Here is a 24,279-nt window from a genome sequence, read left to right as displayed (position 1 = left end):
TCATATATGATTTCTAAGATTAGAAAAATAGTTCGGAACCCGACCCGAACGTGTTGACTTTCGTTGACTTTGACCGACCAAAGTTTGACTTTTTGTCAAACTTAACCAAATGATTATGCAACCTTCCTAACTTATTTATATACTTGTATCTTGCATGAAACTTGGCAATTTGATTTCACATGCTAAGTAATCGAGTCGTAACGAGCCATAGGACAAATTGAACATCTTTGACCTATCGTGTTTACCGTTATTGATACAACCTATTGTTTAGGTCAAGACTAGCATTGTTCTTTGCACACGTTTACTTGTCGAAGTACTTTACTACTCGTGCACTCAAGGTGAGATCATAGTCCCACTTTTACTCTTTTTGAACTTGTATTTGGGATGAGAAAACATAAACGATTCTTTTGAACTAAGTGAACACAAGTACAGGAAAACAAACATTCTACATACGAGTTTAGAACAAAATCCTCAATTCGATTATCATTAGTTACACTTGCCGGGTGTAAGCGAGAACTTATGTTGTATGGATCCATATGGGTTTGACAAACCCTCATTCAAACGGTTCGCTACCGTTTACGAATGAAATATATTTTCGAGAAACAGTGTATGTTCTAGCACTAAGTGATGGGGTTCAATGGAAGGAAATGTTAAGCATTGATAATTGGGTGCTCGTGAAACAAACTTTTGGAATGTATTACTATTATTTCATTGATGCAAATCTTGTGGTTCACTTGTACTTACTTACTTAAACCTATGATTTCACCAACGTTTTCGTTGACAGATTTCTATGTTTTTCTCAGGTCATGCACGATATGTGAAACATGCTTCCGCTTACTATTTGATACTTGCATCCGATGTCGAGTATACATGCATTTCATGGAGCGTCTTTTGACTTTACTTTAAACCGTGTCGCCTAGATTTCAATCGTACTTATAACGTTGTAACTTAACTTTTGGTTGAACAATCCTTGTAAACTTTGAAACAAATCTTTATTTTGAAATGAAGGCGACATATTTTGGTCAAACGTTATCTTAAAGACTTATAATCAGGTAATGGGACCCACGTAGCCGACGCCGTCACTTGACGATTTGTCGGGGTCGCTACAATACCCGCATTTATTTCCAGAAGATACGTCAACACCTCCAACTGCTTAAAATTTCGGGACGAAATTTATTTAACGGGTAGGTACTGTAGTGACCCGAACTTTTCCATGTTTATATATATATTAAATGAAATTGTTATTTACATGATTAAGTGTTTCCAACATGTTAAGCAATCAAACTTGTTAAGACTTGATTAATTGAAATAGGTTTCATATAGACAATTGACCACCCATGTTGACCGGTGATTCACGAACGTTAAAACTTGTAAAAACTATACGATGACATATATATGGTTATATATATATATATATATAGTTAACATGATTTTATTGTAAGTATGTATCTCATTAGGTATTTTAATAATGAGTTATATACATAAAAATGAGACTATTAATTTAAGAAACTCGAAAACGATATATATAACGATTATCGTTATAACAACGTCTTACTAGGTACATATGAATCATATTAAGATATTGATACACTTGGTTAATTATGTTAAATGATAAGTAAATATATTATTAAGTGTATTAACAATGAAATACATATGTAAAAATAAGACTACTAACTTAATGATTTCGAAACGAGACATATATGTAACGATTATCGTTGTAACGACATTTAACTGTATATATATATCATACTAAGATATATTATATATCATAATATCATGATAATATAACAATTTAACATCTCATTTGTTATAATAAACAATGAGTTAACAACATTCAATAAGATCGTTAACCTAAAGGTTTCAAAACAACATTTACATGTAACGACTAACGATGACTTAACGACTCAGTTAAAATGTATATACATGTAGTGTTTTAATATGTATTCATACACTTTTGAAAGACTTCAATACACTTATCAAAATACTTCTACTTAACAAAAATGCTTATAATTACATCCTCGTTCAGTTTCATCAACAATTCTACTCGTATGCACCCGTATTTGTACTCGTACAATACACAGCTTTTAGATGTATGTACTATTGGTATATACACTCCAATAATCAGCTCTTAGAAGCCCATGTGAGTCACCTAACACATGTGGGAACCATCATTTGGCAACTAGCATGAAATATCTCATAAAATTACAAAAATATGAGTAATCATTCATGACTTATTTACATGAAAACAAAATTACATATCCTTTATATCTAATCCATACACCAATGACCAAAAACACCTACAAACACTTTCATTCTTCAATTTTCTTCATCTAATTAATCTCTCTCAAGTTCTATCTTCAAGTTCTAAGTGTTCTTCATAAATTCCAAAAGTTCTAGTTTCATAAAATCAAGAATACTTCCAAGATTGCAAGTTTACTTCCAAGTTTTCTAAATCCATTCCAAGTAATCATCCAAGATCAAGAAACCTTTGTTACTTACAGTAGGTTATCTTTCTAATACAAGGTAATAATCATATTCAAACTTTAATTCAATTTCTGTAACTATAACAATCTTATTTTGAGTGGAAATCTTACTTGAAATTCTTTTCGTGTCATGATTCTGCTTCAAGAACTTTCAAGCCATCCAAGGATCCTTTGAAGCTAGATCTATTTTTCTCATTTCCAGTAGGTTTATCCAAGGAACTTGAGGTATTAATGATGTTCATAACATCATTCGATTCATACATATAAAGCTATCTTATTCGAAGGTTTAAACTTGTAATCACTAGAACATAGTTTAGTTAATTCTAAACTTGTTCGCAAATAAAAGTTAATCCTTCTAACTTGACTTTTAAAATCAACTAAACACATGTTCTATATCTATATGATATGCTAACTTAATGATTTAAAACCTGGAAACACGAAAAACACCGTAAAACCGGATTTACGTCGTCGTAGTAACACCGCGGGCTGTTTTGGGTTAGTTAATTAAAAACTATGATAAACTTTGATTTAAAAGTTGTTATTCTGGTAAAATGATTTTTATTATGAACATGAAACTATATCCAAAAATTATGGTTAAACTCAAAGTGGAAGTATGTTTTCTAAAATGGTCATCTAGACGTCGTTCTTTCGACTGAAATGACTACCTTTACAAAAACGACTTGTAACTTATTTTTCCGACAATAAACCTATACTTTTTCTGTTTATATTCATAAAATAGAGTTCAATATGAAACCATAGCAATTTGATTCACTCAAAACGGATTTAAAATGAAGAAGTTATGGGTAAAACAAGATTGGATAATTTTTCTCATTTTAGCTACGTGAAAATTGGTAACAAATCTATTCCAACCATAACTTAATCAACTTGTATTGTATATTATGTAATCTTGAGATACCATAGACACGTATACAATGTTTCGACCTATCATGTCGACACATCTATATATATTTCGGAACAACCATAGACACTCTATATGTGAATGTTGGAGTTAGCTATACAGGGTTGAGGTTGATTCCAAAATATATATAGTTTGAGTTGTGATCAATACTGAGATACGTATACACTGGGTCGTGGATTGATTCAAGATAATATTTATCGATTTATTTCTGTACATCTAACTGTGGACAACTAGTTGTAGGTTACTAACGAGGACAACTGACTTAATAAACTTAAAACATCAAAATATATTAGAAGTGTTGTAAATATATTTTGAACATACTTTGATATATATGTATATTTTGTTATAGGTTCGTGAATCAACCAGTGGCCAAGTCTTACTTCCCGACGAAGTAAAAATCTGTGAAAGTGAGTTATAGTCCCACTTTTAAAATCTAATATTTTTGGGATGAGAATACATGCAGGTTTTATAAATGATTTACAAAATAGACACAAGTACGTGAAACTACATTCTATGGTTGAATTATCGAAATCGAATATGCCCATTTTTATTAAGTCTGGTAACCTAAGAATTATGGAACAGACACCCTAATTGACGCGAATCCTAAAGATAGATCTATTGGGCCTAACAAACCCTATCCAAAGTACCGGATGCTTTAGTACTTCGAAATTTATATCATATCCGAAGGGTGTCCCGGAATGATGGGGATATTCTTATATATGCATCTTGTTAATGTCGGTTACCAGGTGTTCACCATATGAATGATTTTTATCTCTATGTATGGGATGTGTATTGAAATATGAAATCTTGTGGTCTATTGTTACGATTTGATATATATAGGTTAAACCTATAACTCACCAACATTTTTGTTGACGTTTAAAGCATGTTTATTCTCAGGTGAATACTAAGAGCTTCCGCTGTTGCATACTAAAATAAGGACAAGATTTGGAGTCCATGTTTGTATGATATTGTGTAAAAACTGCATTCAAGAAACTAATTTCGATGTAACATATTTGTATTGTAAACCATTATGTAATGGTCGTGTGTAAACAGGATATTTTAGATTATCATTATTTGATAATCTACGTAAAGCTTTTTAAACCTTTATTTATGAAATAAAGGTTATGGTTTGTTTTAAAAATGAATGCAGTCTTTGAAAAACGTCTCATATAGAGGTCAAAACCTCGCAACGAAATCAATTAATATGGAACGTTTTTAATCAATAAGAACGGGACTTTTCATAGGATGCCTCCAATACCAACTCCTGAAGCATCACATTCGACTTGGAACACCTCGTTGAAATTTGGCAGTGCAAGGATCGGTGCTCTTGTAACCAACTTTTTTAAATTCTCAAATGCAACAGTAGCATCATTGGTCCAAGTAAAACGTCCACCTTTCATGCATTCGGTAACCAGTGCGATCACGGTACTAAAGTTTTTGATGAAACGTCGATAGAACGAAGCCAAACCGTGAAAGCTACGCACCTCATGAATGCTCGTTGGAAGAGGCCAACTGGTGATAGCCTTGACTTTACTCTCGTCCATCTTAATCCCTTGGCCCGACACAATATAACCCAAGAATGTGACTTTCGTGAGTAAGAAAATGACATTTTTCCCATTCGCGAATAACCTTTGTTGGCGCAAAACTTGAAAAACTTCACGTAGGTGCTTCAAATGTTGAGTCACATCAGGACTATAAACCAAAATATCATCGAAATACACGACCACAAAACGCCCAATGAAAGCTTTAAAAACTCGATTCATTAATCTCATAAACGTGCTAGGAGCATTTGAAAGACGGAAAGGCATAACCATCCACTCATATAACCCGTCTCGTGTCTTAAATGCGGTCTTCCATTCGTCACCCGGCCGCATTCGGATTTGATGGTAACCGCTCCTCAGATCAATTTTAGAAAATACCGTAGCTCCATGTAATTGATCAAGTAGATCATCGAACTGTGGAATCGGGAATTGGTATTTAATTGTGATTTTATTAAAGGCTCGACTGTCAATACACATTCGAAAGGTTCCATCATGCTTTGGTACGAGCAACGCAGGTACCGCACACGGGCTCATACTCTCTCTTATCAAACCCTTTTCCAATAACTCTCCCACTTGTCGTTGTAACTCCTCAAACTCCTTTGGATTTAAATGATATGCGGGTTTATTCGGTATAGTTGATGTGACAACCCGAAAATTTCCAACCAAATTTAAACTTTAATCTTTATATATTTCCGACACGATAAGCAATATTTGTTAAGTTAAATTTCAAGTATTTTAAACTATGTTCATACATTCATTCAACCTCGACCAAGTTCCAATGATTCACGAACCATTAAGCGAATATGATTATATGTATATGTGTATATATATTATAACTTGAAACGTAAACAAAATATTAGATTAAATACTTTATATGATTGTATCTGTTTCAAAATGTTTATCAATAGAATTAGAAGATAAGATCAAATGATTGAATTATCAGATATATTGATTTATGATTACAAGTCTCTGTTGAAAGGCCCACGTTGATTTGAGAAATCTTTCCATTTTAACAATATTCGGAAAATGGTAAAGTGATTTATAAATAAGAACAAATTGTCAATCATTGAGAACTAGACAAAGGATAGTGGAAGATTGAATCTCATAAAGACTCGATTGATCTATTTAGTTTCAAACGTACAAAAACGTTTTCAGTTTAAAAAGAACTTTATTATTAAAACGTATATAACTTTTATAAATATCTAGAACCACTTTTGACAACTCATTACTTAACTAGTATGATAAAGATAACGATATTTATATTTTATTTTATTAAATATATATAACGATTAAAATTAATATTATATATATTTATACGCGTATTATACGTACATAGTTTTATATTTTTACTATACTTAAACTTTACCTTTACTTTATTTTTACTTTACTTTAACTTTAATAATTCACTTTAATAATTCATACTCTAATAATTCACTTTAATAATTCATACTTTAATAATTCACTTTAATAATTCATACTTTAATAATTCACTTTAATAATTCATACTTTAATAATTCACTTTAATAATTCAAAAATCTATTATAAATAGAATTCAATAGGTTTAATTATTTCATAGAAACTTGAAAATATTTTTCTCTAAACTCTCTCAATCGATTTACATATATATATTTACTCCGTATTATTTCAAGATATTATTAGTATACATAAATTATTACGACGGAGTGCTGTCCGAGTGATTTCGAAATTGTTTTTCGAGTAGGATAGGATTAAAGAAATAATGGGTTATAGCTATGGAGGTGATTGAGTATGGTTCATGGGTATGCTCGTGAGGTCAATATAGTGTTTATCATTTCCGTTGCATCTACGTACCTTTCCTGCAATATTGAATCTCAATATTGATAAGTGAGTACTCATAATTTAACTTTTACATACTAATAGTGTATTCCTGACTAGTGCTCGAGTATTTAGGATTATGCATGCTTGTACTTTTGATATTGCCCTTAGACAGGTTAGGTTGAATCTTGAATTAGTTACACTTGCGGTTGAGATAAGGTATAAGATATGCATGTTCTTGGAAAGCTAGCGAAAAATTAAGAACTTTTCCTTTAGATATCGAATGGTTTCGATGAACGAATTAGAAGTTATAATCAATTGAATTTTCGATATTTTTATTAAAAATGATTATTATTATCGTCGTTTTTATCGTCGTTCTAGTTTTATCTTATTCTTATCATTATTATTATTATCTTTATCAATAAAAAAGATTTATCATTAAAAATTGTTATTTTTTTTTATTATTACTATCGTTATTATCGTTAAAGTTATAATTAGTATTATTATTATTATTATTATTATCCAATTATTATTATTATTATTATTATTATTATTATTATTATTATTATTATTATTATTATTATTATTATTATTATTATTATTAGTATTATTATTATTATTATCATTATTAATGTATATATCATTATTTAAAAATAGTTATTGTTATTATTATTATTATTACTATATTATCATTAAGATAATTATTAGTATTATCGTTAATAATGTTATAGTAACTATCATTATTAATATTAGTGTAATTAAAACAAATATTTGTAACACCTAATTATTTTGATTACTATTATTATCATTATTATAAACACGATATAAAAGACGATTAAAAGCTATTAATCGAAACGATTAGGAAATAATGAGTAAGAGTATCATGATGAAATTAAAATATTATAAGATATTGATTTAGATAAAATTATCGTTCTTATTATTTTTATCATTACTATTATTTTTAAAAGTATCGTTAGTATTAAAACTATCATTTTAACAAAAATTATCATTTTAATAGAAATGTCATTGTTACTATAAAATATCATCATTATTATTATTTTAAATAGAATTATTATTTTAAAGATAATATTAAAAATTATCGTAAATATTAAAGTTATCATAATTAGAATTATCGTTTTATCATAATGTCATCTTAGTAATTATAAATATTGATATTTTTATAATAATAATTATTATTACAAAATAATACAACTTTTACTTACTATCATTATAGATATTATTTTATCAAATAAATATGTGATACAAACATATTTTTACTACGTGTAATAACTTAATTTAATAATACCTATCATATTATCTTTATGATATTAAATGAACCCTGTAAATTTTATTACTTAATATATATAAAAGTATATTTTATTATATAAATTTAATATAAAATTTTATTTATTAATAAATAAATTATATTATTTACTCTAATAAATCTTTTAAAAATATTTAAAAATATAAAACGACGATATTTAAACTATATATTAATTATGTATAGATTTTTGGAAATTATTTTGAGTCAAATTTACTTTTGTTGACTTTTGCATATTAGTCTCGAGCATTAGGATTGTGGTACACTATGACTTGACCTAATTTGTTAGACAAATATTGACCAACACATAAATATATATAATTAATTTAGGTTCGTGAATCCGAGGCCAACCTTGCACTTGTTCAATGACGTTATATGTATTTTTACTACGAAATACAGTATGGTGAGTTTCATTTGACTTTTTACCCTTTATATTTTTGGGACTGAGAATACATGCGCTTTTATAAATGTTTGACGAAATAGACACAAGTAATTGAAACTACATTCTATGGTTGAATTATCGAAATCGAATATGCCCCTTTTTATTAAAGTCTGGTAAACTAAGAATTAGGGAACAGACACCCTAATTGACGCGAATCCTAAAGATAGATCTATTGTGTAACATCCCGCGTTTTTCCGTTAAATTTAATTTTAACACCGTCTTTTTTTTTAAAAACATAATCTTTCGTATTTAAAGTAATAGTTTCCGTGAGTAACGTTCATTATATTTCCGCTATTTAATTATAACATCACTCGGTTACTCGAGCGTTTTTAAAATATTTCGTTGGTTAATTCCCGCACCCGCTTTGAAACTTGAGGGACCGAAGTTGTCAAGTGGGCAAACTAGTTGACTAGGTCAACTAGTCAACCCACCATTCTCATCCATTCAATCCCTCCATCTCTCTCCCTTTTCTCTCTAGCTCAAGAACCCCATTTCTCCCAACTTCACTAAATCATCATCTAAATTCGATCTAGGAGGCTTACAACAAAACAAATTACATTTTCGTGATCCTCTCTTCATCCTCTACGATTTGATACTAACTACACCGATTTTGGGTAACATTTCTAAAACTCTAGATTTCTTTAAATTCGTGTTTTTGACTTGAAATGTTGTTAGTTAATGTCTATGGCTCGTGTCTAGCATGATTATATGATTTGTATGCTCGATCTTGATGTTTTGGTGTAACTAGCTTGGAAATGAAAAGTGGATGCTTAATCCTTGATTTTGGATGAGTTAATGTTGTTAGATTGTTAAAGTGCATGTTTTAATTGTGTTACTAGTATCATTAGCCACATTTGGATGTGTAGGTTGATTAAGGAAACTTCAAAAACCCGATTAATGATTTTGTGATGTTTGACTAGGGTTTGATAGTTCTTGACATGAACTTTTGGATGCTTAAATGTCATGGAATGTTAATTGTTAGTGTCTAGTAGTAATGTATGCTTCATTACCTTCAAAACGGCATATCGTATGTGTAAATTGGATTCCCGAATCATAAAATACGTTTTACGAACTTGAATCTTGAAAATAAACCTTTCTCGATCAATTGACGAGTTTTCGTTTATTGTAAATGATGTTTTTGATTGATGATATGTGGTTAGTTGTATTCCTTGTCGAAATAGCTTTCCGATGATATAAAATACATGTTCTAATTGTTTGCGGATCATAAAATGTGATTGTTTGTGTTTTGGTTCGTGCATACTTTGAAAACTGACCAGAAATCCCTGCACAGAGGGTGGCGCGGCGCGCCCCTTCCCCGCGCGGCGCGCCGATGTGCCTGGTCAGATTCTGACCTCCTCGTCCCGTTTCACGTGAAATGTTTGACTAGCTATCGACCTCCGATTCACATGAAACTTGTTCTAATATGCTTATATATGAGTAAAAACCTCAGAAAAATAGTTCGGGACCGAACCCGAACGCGTTGACTTTTTTTCGTTGACTTTGACCAAGTTTGACTTTTAGTCAAACTTAACCAAACTTTTAATGCAATCTTCCTAACATGCTTTTATACTTGTATCTTGCATGAAACTTGACAATTTGCTTCACATGCTACATAATCGAGTCGTGTCGAGCCATAGGACTAATTGAACACATTTCACCCGACCTTGTGTCGTAACCGGTTAATTGATATAACTTACTTGTTTAGGTCAAGGCTAAGCAACTTTCATGCACACGTTTACTTGTTGAAGTACTTTTATACTCGTGCACTCGAGGTGAGATCATAGTCCCACTTTTACTCTTTTTGAACTTATATTGGGATGAGAAAACATAAACGATTCTTTTGAACTAAGTGAACACAAGAACGGGAAAACAAACATTCTACATACGAGTTTAGAACAAAATCCTCAATTCGATTATCATTAGTTACACTTGCCGGGTGTAAGCGAGAACTTATGTTATATGGCCATATGGGTTTGACAGCCCTCATCCTTGACGGTTCGCTACCGTCTACGGATGAAATATATTTTCGAGAATCAGTGTTTGTTCTAGCACTAAGTGATGGGGTATACAATGGAAGGAATGTTAAGCTTTGATAATTGGGTGCTCGTGAAACAAACTTTTGGAATGTATTACTATTATTTCATTGATGCAAATCTTGTGGTTCACTTGTACTTACTTACTTAAACCTATGATTTCACCAACGTTTTCGTTGACAGATTTCTATGTTTTTCTCAGGTCATGCACGATATGTGAAACATGCTTCCGCTTACTATTTGATACTTGCATCCGATGTCGAGTATACATGCATTTCATGGAGCGTCTTTTGACTTTACTTTAAACCGTGTCGCCTAGATTTCAATCGTACTTATAACGTTGTAACTTAACTTTTGGTTGAACAATCCTTGTAAACTTTGAAACAATCTTTATTTTGAAATGAAGGCGACATATTTTGGTCAAACGTTATCTTAAAGACTTATAATCAGGTAATGGGACCCACGTAGCCGACGCCGTCACTTGACGATTTGTCGGGGTCGCTACAGTTGGTATCAGAGCCTTGGTTGTAGGGATTTAGAGTTCATTTGTGTTCACCCCGAGTCATAGGGTACATAGGTGAATCTAGACTACAACCGGCATATAGACTGAAGTAGGAATTATTTGACTAATTGTGCATTTATACTCGAACTCTTCTATCATATCTAACTCGTATTCGATCTTGATCTTACGTTGATAAATTTTGTTGGTGCGCCACCTTGACTTTATGAAGTAATGTTAAATGCACATGAGAATCAGGGTAATATAATTTCCGGGATTATATTACGGTGATTCACATGGACGTTCCGACATTATGACATAGAGAATTTAAGGCGAGTCAACGATATTCTTATTCCATGCCACGGTTAGTATTGTTGAAAATACTAACCAACGATATTCTTGTCTCATGAAGGAACAATGGCTCACCAAGGTCAACACAATACTCCTCTCGAAACCCTAGAACAAGCTCTTCAACGAATGATAACCACCGCCGTGGGTACGGCCGTGGCCGATCACTTTTCTAACAACAACAATCATGGAGCCGGTAATTCAATCGAAGGTTGCTCCTACAAGAACTTCATGAAGTACAATCCTCCCACTTTCGATGGAACCGGAGGACCGGTTACTCTCACCCGATGGTTTGAACAAATGGAGACCATTTTTAACACAAGCGGTTGTCGAGACCAAGATAAGGTCAAGTTTTCCACCCTCACTTTCACCGGTATCGCTCTCTCATGGTGGAACACGTATGTACAATCAGTGGGTATCGATGAAGCCCTTACACTCTCTTGGACCGAATTAAGAGAAAGAATGATCACCGAATACTTCCCGCGCGATGAGACTCGAAGGCTCGAGCAAGGGCTAAGGAATTTAAGAACGGTCGGGAATGACCTCGGAGCTTATAATCAACGGTTTACCGAACTAGTCTCGATGTGTCCAATTCTCATGACTCCCGAATCCCTAAGAATCGAACTTTACATGGATGGCCTCCCTAAGAGCATTCAACACAAGGTAATGACATCTCAACCCACTAACCTACAAGAGGCTTTAACAATGGCCCGCCAAGCCTTAGAAACGGTGAATGAAATGGAAGCACCGGCACCAATGGTCGAGAACCACCCGAGTAACAACAAAAGAACATGGGAAGCCTCTCAATCAAGCAACCACAACAATAACAACAACCCCGCCAAGAAGCCTTTTACCTCCAACGACAAGAAAGGCTATGCCGGAAAGCTGCCTTTTTGTGACGAATGCCACAAGCATCACTTTGAAGGATGTGGCAGGTTTCGCCACCGGCGCCAAGGACCCGTCGCTCGAAAGATGCCCAACGCACACAGAACGGATGCTTGCTTCGAATGTGGCCAACTGGGTCATTTTAGGAATGTGTGCCCAAATAAGAAAATCAACCCCAACGCACGCCGTTGAACCTTCGACATCGACACCAAGGATGCCCGGAACGACGATGGACTAGTAACGGGTACGTTTCTTCACAACAAACCGTATATTTCATACTTGTTCGATTCGATTACCGCTAGACGTTTTATAACCAAGGATTTGACTCATGCTCTTTATATTCCACCTCTTTCCCCCAGATACTACTTAGACGATTTAAGTGACCGACGGAAAAATATTGTGTGCCTATAAATTTTATTGGAGGAAATACGTTAAGACTTTTGACTTGACACCTATAGAACTAGGGAGCTCGGAATCTATTCGTAAAAAAAAAAAAAAAAAAAAAAAAAAAAAAAAAAAAAAAAAAAATGTTTCCCCATCATCTTGTATAGATTATTGTGAACTGAGTAATTTTCGGTTGGAAACCGATACCCTCTCCCTCGCACCCATGACCTCATGATTATTTGCACGAATCCCGTATGTTCCAAATCGACCTCCGTTCCGGTTATCATCAATTGGGGGTTAAGTGAGACGATGTCTCCTAAGCCACTTTCCGAACTCGCAACGTTAAGTTGTAAATCTTTCTTAGTACCATTCGATTTATTTAGGACTCTGTCCGTATTCATGAACCTCCTAAACCACGTATGCGAACTTATCTAGACAAATCGGTTATCGTATTTATAGATGACATCTTGAGTTATTCAAGTAAAGAAGGAAAACGAACAACATCACCATCTTACGCTCGAACTTTTGAGAAAAGAGCAACTCTATACCAAATTCTCCGAGTGAGAATTTCTGTTGAACGAAGTACAATTTTCTAAACCATGATGTGAATGGTCTAGGCATTTCAATCAATCTCGAAATCAAGCCACATGTAATCAGGAAACTCCCCCGACTCAGACTTGTATTCGTAAAATCTTAGATCTCGCCGGTTATTACCGAAGATTCATTTCTGCCTTTTCTCGTGTTACACGACTTTTAACCTCGTTAACTCACTGAGGGAAAAATTTAAACCCCCCCCATGTCCGAACCTTGAGCGTGATACTTCACACCAATATTTCTAGTTAAAAATCGTATAGCACCAGATGGAACTCAATTATGAAAATATTTCTACATGAACGCCGGAAGGCATGCTCTCTCGACTCAAAATCAGTGTAACTGAAATTCGTTATTTTGCGCGAAGAATTCTAATACTAAATTGTGGATCCGATCAATTTTCTCGTCATCACATACCACGCTACATATCTCTGTTATTTCACCGTTACCGTCTGATATTACTGGAACTTAAGATAACACACGATCCAATGATACTTCACTCTTCTTTGACTTAATGTCATTGTGTTTCTAATAATCGGCCAACTATTATTCAACCCCGAACTAAACAACTACGTGTACGATCTCGTTTCTCTTTCAGACTTCGACTTTTGACAACTAGAGGCACGTTATGGCAACCTCGAGATGTAAACTCATCCTATTCTAAGTCCTCATTTCACTACTATCTTTACCGTTCGCATTTCCGTTTAAAGAAACTCCTTGTAACATTTCTCCATGGATAGAGAAACTCCTCATATTACATAAGTATTCGCCACGAGGGTGAATAGTCCTAACGAACATTTTTTTTTTCGAACCCTAACTGACTCGTTCAAACATATCTTAAGAGATTCTATTCCAACACGGTGTATCTTTGTTAATTATCCCGTATCGAAATACTCGTTTCACTTCTAGTTTTACAAGAAGCCTCGGGACCGCGTTTAGACATGAGTACCGCGTACCATCCACAACCCGACGGACCGAACAAACATGCGATTTAAACCTTGGAAACCATAATACGAATTTGTATTACCAACTTCAAATTTACTTGAGAAAAATATTTTCCTTTAACCGAATCCTCGTACTACAATGATTTTCATTCGAGTTTTTAACGTCACTCCTTTTGAAACCACGTGTGACCGGAAACGTCACTCTCCTTTGTCGAACCAAGTAAACGATGATCAATTCACCGGGGCCGAGGTTATTCATGAGCAACCGAGAAAATTTATTCATATTCAGGCAAAACCCTACGCGACTCGTAATCACCAAGAGCTGCGCCGATGTTAGACGTAAACATTTCAAATTCCACGTGGGAAACCGCGTCACGTTAAGAGTCGCACCTTGGAAGGGTGCAATCCGTTTCGGGAAAACGTAGGAAGCTAAATCCACGATATTTTGATCCTTTAAATTCTTGGGGTGTTTTGGACCCGTAGCTAGCCGTTTAGACTTTTCCGACTCATTTTGGGTCTCCGTTTATCCTACATTCAATGTATCAACTCAAAGACGTGTTTTGCGAAACGAGAACTTGTTATCTCCTTTGATGAACTCACTATCGACGATAACCCTCACTTCCTAGGAGGACCGGTTGAAACCATGAATCATGGAAGCCAAACCTTAAAACAACATATGATCCCGACCGTCAAAATTCGTGGAAATACTCAAGGACGTACCTTCACTTATTCGTAGAATTTACAACGCAAGGTCTCGAGTAAGATTCAACAACTACTACTTCCAACTAAATTTCGGGACGAAATTTCTTTTGAGGTGTGGATAATGTAACATCCCGCGTTTTTCCGTTAAATTTAATTTTAACACCGTCTTTTTTTTTAAAAACATAATCTTTCGTATTTAAAGTAATAGTTTCCGTGAGTAACGTTCATTATATTTCCGCTATTTAATTATAACATCACTCGGTTACTCGAGCGTTTTTAAAATATTTCGTTGGTTAATTCCCGCACCCGCTTTGAAACTTGAGGGACCGAAGTTGTCAAGTGGGCAAACTAGTTGACTAGGTCAACTAGTCAACCCACCATTCTCATCCATTCAATCCCTCCATCTCTCTCCCTTTTCTCTCTAGCTCAAGAACCCCATTTCTCCCAACTTCACTAAATCATCATCTAAATTCGATCTAGGAGGCTTACAACAAAACAAATTACATTTTCGTGATCCTCTCTTCATCCTCTACGATTTGATACTAACTACACCGATTTTGGGTAACATTTCTAAAACTCTAGATTTCTTTAAATTCGTGTTTTTGACTTGAAATGTTGTTAGTTAATGTCTATGGCTCGTGTCTAGCATGATTATATGATTTGTATGCTCGATCTTGATGTTTTGGTGTAACTAGCTTGGAAATGAAAAGTGGATGCTTAATCCTTGATTTTGGATGAGTTAATGTTGTTAGATTGTTAAAGTGCATGTTTTAATTGTGTTACTAGTATCATTAGCCACATTTGGATGTGTAGGTTGATTAAGGAAACTTCAAAAACCCGATTAATGATTTTGTGATGTTTGACTAGGGTTTGATAGTTCTTGACATGAACTTTTGGATGCTTAAATGTCATGGAATGTTAATTGTTAGTGTCTAGTAGTAATGTATGCTTCATTACCTTCAAAACGGCATATCGTATGTGTAAATTGGATTCCCGAATCATAAAATACGTTTTACGAACTTGAATCTTGAAAATAAACCTTTCTCGATCAATTGACGAGTTTTCGTTTATTGTAAATGATGTTTTTGATTGATGATATGTGGTTAGTTGTATTCCTTGTCGAAATAGCTTTCCGATGATATAAAATACATGTTCTAATTGTTTGCGGATCATAAAATGTGATTGTTTGTGTTTTGGTTCGTGCATACTTTGAAAACTGACCAGAAATCCCTGCACAGAGGGTGGCGCGGCGCGCCCCTTCCCCGCGCGGCGCGCCGATGTGCCTGGTCAGATTCTGACCTCCTCGTCCCGTTTCACGTGAAATGTTTGACTAGCTATCGACCTCCGATTCACATGAAACTTGTTCTAATATGCTTATATATGAGTAAAAACCTCAGAAAAATAGTTCGGGACCGAACCCGAACGCGTTGACTTTTTTTCGTTGACTTTGACCAAGTTTGACTTTTAGTCAAACTTAACCAAACTTTTAATGCAATCTTCCTAACATGCTTTTATACTTATATCTTGCATGAAACTTGACAATTTGCTTCACATGCTACATAATCGAGTCGTGTCGAGCCATAGGACTAATTGAACACATTTCACCCGACCTTGTGTCGTAACCGGTTAATTGATATAACTTACTTGTTTAGGTCAAGGCTAAGCAACTTTCATGCACACGTTTACTTGTTGAAGTACTTTTATACTCGTGCACTCGAGGTGAGATCATAGTCCCACTTTTACTCTTTTTGAACTTATATTGGGATGAGAAAACATAAACGATTCTTTTGAACTAAGTGAACACAAGAACGGGAAAACAAACATTCTACATACGAGTTTAGAACAAAATCCTCAATTCGATTATCATTAGTTACACTTGCCGGGTGTAAGCGAGAACTTATGTTATATGGCCATATGGGTTTGACAGCCCTCATCCTTGACGGTTCGCTACCGTCTACGGATGAAATATATTTTCGAGAATCAGTGTTTGTTCTAGCACTAAGTGATGGGGTATACAATGGAAGGAATGTTAAGCTTTGATAATTGGGTGCTCGTGAAACAAACTTTTGGAATGTATTACTATTATTTCATTGATGCAAATCTTGTGGTTCACTTGTACTTACTTACTTAAACCTATGATTTCACCAACGTTTTCGTTGACAGATTTCTATGTTTTTCTCAGGTCATGCACGATATGTGAAACATGCTTCCGCTTACTATTTGATACTTGCATCCGATGTCGAGTATACATGCATTTCATGGAGCGTCTTTTGACTTTACTTTAAACCGTGTCGCCTAGATTTCAATCGTACTTATAACGTTGTAACTTAACTTTTGGTTGAACAATCCTTGTAAACTTTGAAACAATCTTTATTTTGAAATGAAGGCGACATATTTTGGTCAAACGTTATCTTAAAGACTTATAATCAGGTAATGGGACCCACGTAGCCGACGCCGTCACTTGACGATTTGTCGGGGTCGCTACATATTGGGCCTAACAAACCCCATCCAAAGTACCGGATACTTTAGTACTTCAAAATTTATATCATGTCCGAAGGAGGATCCCGGAATGATAGGGGATATTCTTATATGTATCTAGTTAATGTCGGTTACCAGGTGTTCACCATATGAATGATTATTTTTGTCTCTATGCATGGGACGTATATTTATGAGAACTGGAAATGAAATTCTTGTGGTCTATTAAAATGATGGAAATAAATGATTATGATAAACTAATGAACTCACCAACCTTTTGGTTGACACTTTAAAGCATGTTTATTCTCAGGTGTTAAAGAAATCTTCCGCTGTGCATTTGCTCATTTTAAAGATATTACTTGGAGTCTTTCATAGCATATTTCGAAGAACGTTGCATTCGAGTCATTGAGTTCATCAAATATTATTATTAAATCAATTTATAGTTGGATAGTAGATATTATGAAATGATATGCATGCCTGTCAATTTTCGATGTAAAGAAAGTTTGTCTTTTAAAAACGAATGCAATGTTTGTAAAATGTATCATATAGAGGTCAAATACCTCGCAATGTAATCAACTATTGTGAATCGTTTATAATGTATATGAACGGGTCCTTTCAGTTGAACCGGGTACGAAATCGATGCAATGTTGGACATCACGCATTAAAGGTAATCCGGGTGGTATTTCATCCGGTAATATATCCCTGAACTCAGTTAGTAAGGGTTGCATTTGACTTGGCACTTCTGTTACCTCCTGATTACCTTCTGCCATGACCAAAGCATACATCAGATTGGTTGTTTTGGCCTCCTGCCTAATTTCAGCTCGACTCAGAAACATATTAGGATCAACTGATGACTTTTTGCGAGTATCCAAAGGCGCAAGTGTAATACTCACACCATCTTTTATGAAGCTATACGTGTTGCGAAAGCCGTCATGTCGGGTCTTCCTATCGAATTGCCATGGACGCCCCAACAACAAGTGGCATACGTCCATAGGGATGACCTCGCACCACACTTCATCACTATATTTTTTCCCAATCGAAAAATTAACCAAACAACGTTTATTGACTTTGACATGATTACCTCGTTTAAGCCATGTCAACTTGTAAGGTTCCGGGTGATCTTCGGTTTTGAGGCCAAGTTTCTCCACCATCTCGATAGACACGACATTCTCGCAACTTCCACCATCTATTATCATCGAACAAACTTTGCCGTTAGACGTTACCTTGGTACGAAAAATGTTATTACGGAGCCATGAATTGTCATCAGTTGAGTCCACTGTTGCATTAAGTGCACGATGAATGACAAGTGCTTCACCCTCATCTGCGTACACAATCTCATCGTTATCATCCGTGAGGTAGACTCCCTGTTCAGCATCATGTTCACTATCATATATTGGCCCATAGTCTTCTTCTTTAATTGTGACAGTCCTGCTGTTTGGACAGTCACGAAGGTAATGCCCAGTACCGCCACACTTATAACATTTTGGTACTCGACTACTGTTCCCTTGGTTCGTGGAAGTGCGCTGTTCGTTTTTACCCTTTTCTGTTGGTTGTACGAATTTTGCAGGAGTAACAGGTTGAGAACGAGAAAATTGTTGCTTGCTTTTAGCCTTCTTTTGTTGCTTCTCTACTTGTAACGCAAGACGACACACCTCCGAAAATGAATTATACTGTTGTAGACTAACAACATCAGAAACTTCCGGTTTAATAATGTTCAAGAATCGAGCGATGACCTTCTCCTCTTCCTCTTTTGCACCGCATCTCATACGCAACTTCTCAAATTCTTGAATAGTTTCCTCCATACCTAGTGAACGTTGTTGAAAATTTTGATAGTCAACGAACGCCTCCTGCCGAAAAGTTACAGGCAAGAATTTTCGTTGTAATAATTTTTTCATCTTTTCCCACGTGTTTACTTTGGATTTTCGGGCAGCAGCCCTATCTTTCTTCACGTGTTCCCACCATAAAGATGCGTGCTTGCGCAACTTTATGGCGACTAATTTCACCTTGAGGTTGTCGGGGATGTCTTTGAGATCAAAGATACGCTCCACCGTGCTAATCCAATCTAGGAAATCATCCGGATGCATAGATCCGGTAAACTCAGGAATCTCCAATTTCATCCCTAGACCACGCAACGGATCGTCTTTGTGTTCCCAACGAGGACCTCTAGGGGCGAAAGGATTCGTATCAGTCGTATCACTGAGCTGATCAGAATCACTTTCGTCAAAATCATGGTCACGGTTGAATTCCAATTCAGCAATTCTTCTCTGTAATCGTTCAATTTCGGCATAAGGATCGATGTGACCACCACGTCCAGCGAATCTGTGGTTACCTCCTCTACCGAAACCCCCACGAAAATTATGTTCCACCATCTCTGAATCTGATACCAAATAGTGCAGGACCTGATGGCCTAATTGAACATAAAAAGAAAAACAAGAAGAATTGAATGAGAACTCACTGTAAACACAAAAAGCTCAAGGCTTCTTTTATTAAACTGAGTAAAAAGTCTGATACATCAAAAAAAACTGCCAAAGAAAAAATAACCTTTGTGTTCTTTTTATACTAGCTGGAAAGGGTCCTATTAAATTAACATATCATAAATAACTAGGACTCTAGCTCTTCCACTTTCCAGCCATGACTTTCTAGATCTCTGCTGCCAATTAATACTGGATCAGAAAACCCATTGAGCCCAATCACTTTGCAGCCCATTAACAGCTGACCCATTCCGCATCTGCTTATTCCTTCTCCTGTAAATCTGACCATAGTGGCGATCAGCTGCACCTGCATCACTGACCAAATAATATCATTGTCATTTAGAAGTTGAGTTGACTCAGATGGTGGTAAGAAAAAGCCTGCCATCTGCATTAAGTAGAGTCACTAGATCATCAGACTCCAGATCAAAATCAGAATTGGCCACCGAGTTGCCCAATGAAACACACCACCCGGGTTCAATCTCTGACTATGCCAAATTGTTCAAAAAGGAAGTGTGACTAGAGAGTGCGCATAATGCGCAAATCACCCGGTACCAGATCTCGCGCTCGGGAGGCTTGATTACCCGAGGTTTTACCTTCTATGAGGGAGCCAATTTGCTCGTTCATATGAGGGTTTCCTCACTTACAAAAAAAAAAAAAAAAAAAAAAAAAAAAAAAAAAAAATCAGAATCTTTACCATCAATCAATATGAGGTCTTTTCCTCACAATAACAAATTAACTTGTCAACAAAAGATAGTTCCATGTTCCCTCAAATTACTCTAGACAGCATTTGAAACTAATGAACACTAGAGCCAGTTATCTCTGTATAACTTATGTTTCATTCATATACATTGGGTTATTACTCTAGATAGTTCCACGTATGTATGTATGTATGTATGTATGTATGTATGTATGTATGTATGTATGTATAAATATGTGTGTGTGTGTGTGTGTGTGTGTGTGTGTGTGTGTGTCACTTCAATATCTCCATTACAAATGACCTATAAACTGAAAGTCAATCAATCTTAAACCAATAATTGCAGCTTCAGCTTCCACATTACAAAGAATAAGATTGATATGTTATTTACAGGATAATTTCAGGGGTTTTCTATTTGTTTGTATAATAATTGACAGATTGAGGTGGATATAAGAGTAATTACGAATAGAAGGATGCCATTAGGGCACGAACTGCAAAGGCTGAATACGTGGAGAAGACGATTGCTGACGTCAGATATTTTGAGATGTTTGTTCGGTTCGATTAGAAGCCAGCTGTGGCTTGTTGTGTTTGGCTGAGTACCGAATGATCATCGAACATTACTCGAATCCTAATTGATTGTCTTTTCACTTTGTAACACCGACGGTCATGCTTCCGCTCTAAAACCCCACCGTCATCATAAACTTCTGTTGGTATCAGAAATTAACTTGTCAAGTGGTGAGTAAAGTCTTACAGGTCCATCACAAGAGCACCACTTCTCATCTTTATATCTTTGGGAGGTGACGATAATATCAAGGTCTTCTAATGCAACTATACAAAATGAATCCGATATGTTGAATCTAGAGTTTGAGGCCATGGATCAAAGACTCCCGCCCAACAAGTTGGCTGTTATCGAGATAATAATCTCACCCTGTCGCTTGAAATCAACTTAGCTAAATTTCTAATACGACCTTTTAGACAGTTTCTGCTTATTTTACTTGTAATTTGAAGAAAAAATATCTGATAACCAAATCATTATTTCATAGTCCAAGCAAAATTATGACAGTATATGCTAAAATCTACATCAGTACAAACTTAAGACAACCTCTTATTTCCAAACTCATTAAAAACAAAATCGGACTACCTACCGCTCGATAGAAGGAGCAGGTATTATACCCCATTTCTGTCTCACTTCCTCTAAATCTTCATGAAAATGCTTCTCGTAATACACGCACATTAGGTCAGTTGATTTCATGCCTGCCCGAACTGCCCAAGGGAAGTAATGTTGATAAAAGACGGATCGTTGTTTGTCACTAAACCTTGCAGTTCCTCCAATGACAGACAAGAAACACATTGGAAGCAACATTTGCTCAAATTCAATAACTTTTAGGGCAGATTCACCGATCAAATTTGTTGGAAGGCCAAATAAAGTATGCCAGAAATCGTGCACCTCACGTGCACGCATTGCTACGTATGCCAGCTCATCTGTTTCCATAAACCTAACCGGTGGTCTATCGTCTGGTGAGAAGTTTCTTGATCCCATGAACTTTGCATACGCAGCACCAAATGTGTTCTCGGGTAGGTCCCACGCGTGCCCAACGTTCTTAGAGATGACACGTGGACGGTCCAATAGTATTGCCTGGAATAAAAAGAATTATTAGTACTAGAGAGGGCAATTTCAAACCAATTATTTATACATGGGTTTTGGCTTATATATTATATATCTATTCAAGGAGAGAAAACACTATCCCATTAGACACGTGATTTATTTAAAGAGAGGAAAACCGATATTCAAGGATTCTTTATTCTTTTGTTACTGCATTCAGTAAATAATGCATATGATATGATTCACGAAAATTCTAATTCTGTGACATTTTTTGGACGCATATAAACCATCGCACTTAGATAGCTAGACAAACTAATCTACAAATGCATGAAAGCTTATTTATATTACAGACCTTAAGCCATGAAACTTAGATGACCATACCCGATAGTGTATAACCAATAATTTTGGATCTTGCAGACCGTGTGATTTTAACATTACTTTTTAATAAGATTATCCATGTTCAATGTGCTACTGTGATAATTAGTCAACTTCCGGTTAGACTTTATTGTTAATGGGTCAACTGGGTTAGCCTAAAATATATGTGAAAAGGGAACAGTCGTTCAAAACATACTTAAGTGTTTACGACTTCCTAATTATTTTATGGGCTAATAACCACAAAACATACTCAGGTAGTCAGGTGTTCACAACCTCCTAATGAAAAGTATGTTCTGAAACTCTATGTTTCTCAGGTGTGTTTTGTGGATGATGAAGCTATTCAACAGAAATGCCTACCCCAATATACCTCAAACTCGTTAAGTCATAGCAAACATTTCTTAAAAGGCAATACATAACATTTCACTAACTATAGATCTCTAATGTACTGCATTATTATATTTATAAGAAGATAAGTTTCAATAGTTTTTAATAGATTGTCTTCTCACGATATGATAGTCACAATGATAAAAATATAGGACATACCAATCAGCTCAAACCCTAAGCCCATCTCATAAGTTATGGAACAAGAGAACAAATATCAGCTGGCAATTTCAACCTATTCAATTACAAATGAATCGGTTTGGATTGTCTTTTCATCTCAAAAACAGGCCAAGTAAAACAAAAAGGGGAAATGTCAAACAGGTTTAAGATCGTCAAAAATGTACTTCTATGGCATACGATAAACCTTCCAAATCATTTAGTCAAAACTGTATTACTACTATTGTAATACCAGTATTGTTTTCGTAAACATATGTAGCGTTTGCAGGTCAACCAACCAAGTTTTTTTTACCCATACTAAAAGTTATCAATTTCAAACAGGACCCATAACCTGCCCACCCATTCGTTTCACCTACAATGAATAAGACAAATAGCAGAATTAACAGAAATCATACTCTGCCTTCAGGATTCCTTTTCATTCTTTCAAGAACTCTCTCGAAAAAAGGTTTCCCAGTTGTTTCCCCCAAAGCAGCTATCAAATCAGCTCTTCTTGGATCCACTAACGCACCAACTGCAGACCCAACGGCAACTGCAGCCTGCTGCCAACCTCTAAGTCGAATTCGGGCTCCTACAACCATCATGTATGTATCCTGAAACTTCAACTAGGATCTGTTTCAAACACATAATATATAAATTCTGATCAGTTAAACTAGACACATATTAAAAGGGTAAGATTATAAATAAAACAACATAATTGACGATTGAAAGATTTATAAAATTCTGAAAGCCAATAAGCTGGATTTTAATGGCTTTTCCGAATTTTTATAAGTATATAAGCTCTCAAAATAAGCTTAGTCCAACAATCCCTTACTGATACCCTAAAATCAGTACTGTATTAAAGATCAGGATCACATAATTTTATAAGAGTTTCAAATAGATATCAAATTTGCACAACCGACATCAACAATTTAAGTTCAATTAAATGCTTTTGTGTGAAGATATTATAAAGAAACTAAATAATCTCATTGGAGAATTTTATCGAACACTTGTTGCTCACAACAGAAACGAAAATAAATCGAGAAAAAAAAAAAAAAAAAAACGATAGTTAAAGTAGTTAAGTATGCAGTAACAAAAAACCATTAAACAATAGATAGATCACATGATGAAACCAAAAATCATACCGGAATAGAATCGGAGAATTGGAAGTCGCATAAATCTTTGTAACGAATACAGTGGTAATTATAATTGGCGTGGACGGCTAGAAAGCTGTGGTAAAC

General features: G+C 35.0%; 2 protein-coding genes across 2 annotated transcripts; both read right to left on the bottom strand.

Annotated features, from left to right (window-relative positions):
- Nucleotides 1-4,640: 4,640 nt before the first annotated feature.
- On the bottom strand, nt 4,641-20,217 carry LOC139870679 (uncharacterized). The gene is made up of 4 exons (XM_071858460.1): nt 19,970-20,217; nt 19,817-19,865; nt 18,111-19,760; nt 4,641-5,540 (listed from the first exon to the last, which is right to left on the bottom strand). Exons 1-4 carry the CDS (start codon nt 20,215-20,217, stop codon nt 4,641-4,643), a joined length of 2,847 nt encoding a protein of 948 aa, XP_071714561.1.
- A 1,311-nt stretch (nt 20,218-21,528) lies between these two features.
- On the bottom strand, nt 21,529-24,257 carry LOC139872949 (ubiquinone biosynthesis protein COQ4 homolog, mitochondrial-like). The gene is made up of 3 exons (XM_071860884.1): nt 24,184-24,257; nt 23,458-23,671; nt 21,529-22,162 (listed from the first exon to the last, which is right to left on the bottom strand). Exons 2-3 carry the CDS (start codon nt 23,641-23,643, stop codon nt 21,668-21,670), a joined length of 681 nt encoding a protein of 226 aa, XP_071716985.1. The 5' UTR covers nt 23,644-23,671; nt 24,184-24,257; the 3' UTR covers nt 21,529-21,667.
- Nucleotides 24,258-24,279: the final 22 nt, after the last annotated feature.

Source organism: Rutidosis leptorrhynchoides, chromosome 10 (assembly GCF_046630445.1).
Source record: "Rutidosis leptorrhynchoides isolate AG116_Rl617_1_P2 chromosome 10, CSIRO_AGI_Rlap_v1, whole genome shotgun sequence".
Taxonomy (NCBI): domain Eukaryota; kingdom Viridiplantae; phylum Streptophyta; class Magnoliopsida; order Asterales; family Asteraceae; genus Rutidosis; species Rutidosis leptorrhynchoides.
Note: the sequence above shows the minus strand (reverse complement) of the source record. Positions and strands in the feature narration are given on the sequence as shown.

Bases quoted from the DNA above. Each gene is read 5' to 3' on its own strand.
- LOC139870679 (XM_071858460.1), bottom strand. From the start codon at position 20,217: ATGGCAGGCTTTTTCTTACCACCATCTGAGTCAACTCAACTTCTAAAT. The intron at 19,761-19,816 runs GTGAGTTCTCAT...TTAGGCCATCAG, and splicing joins TTGAGCTTTTTGTGTTTACA to GTCCTGCACTATTTGGTATC. The intron at 5,541-18,110 runs GTAACAGAAGTG...TTAAATCCAAAG, and splicing joins TGGCAGAAGGTAATCAGGAG to GAGTTTGAGGAGTTACAACG.
- LOC139872949 (XM_071860884.1), bottom strand. From the start codon at position 23,643: ATGATGGTTGTAGGAGCCCGAATTCGACTTAGAGGTTGGCAGCAGGCT. The intron at 22,163-23,457 runs GTATGATTTCTG...TTTTTATTCCAG, and splicing joins AAAGGAATCCTGAAGGCAGA to GCAATACTATTGGACCGTCC.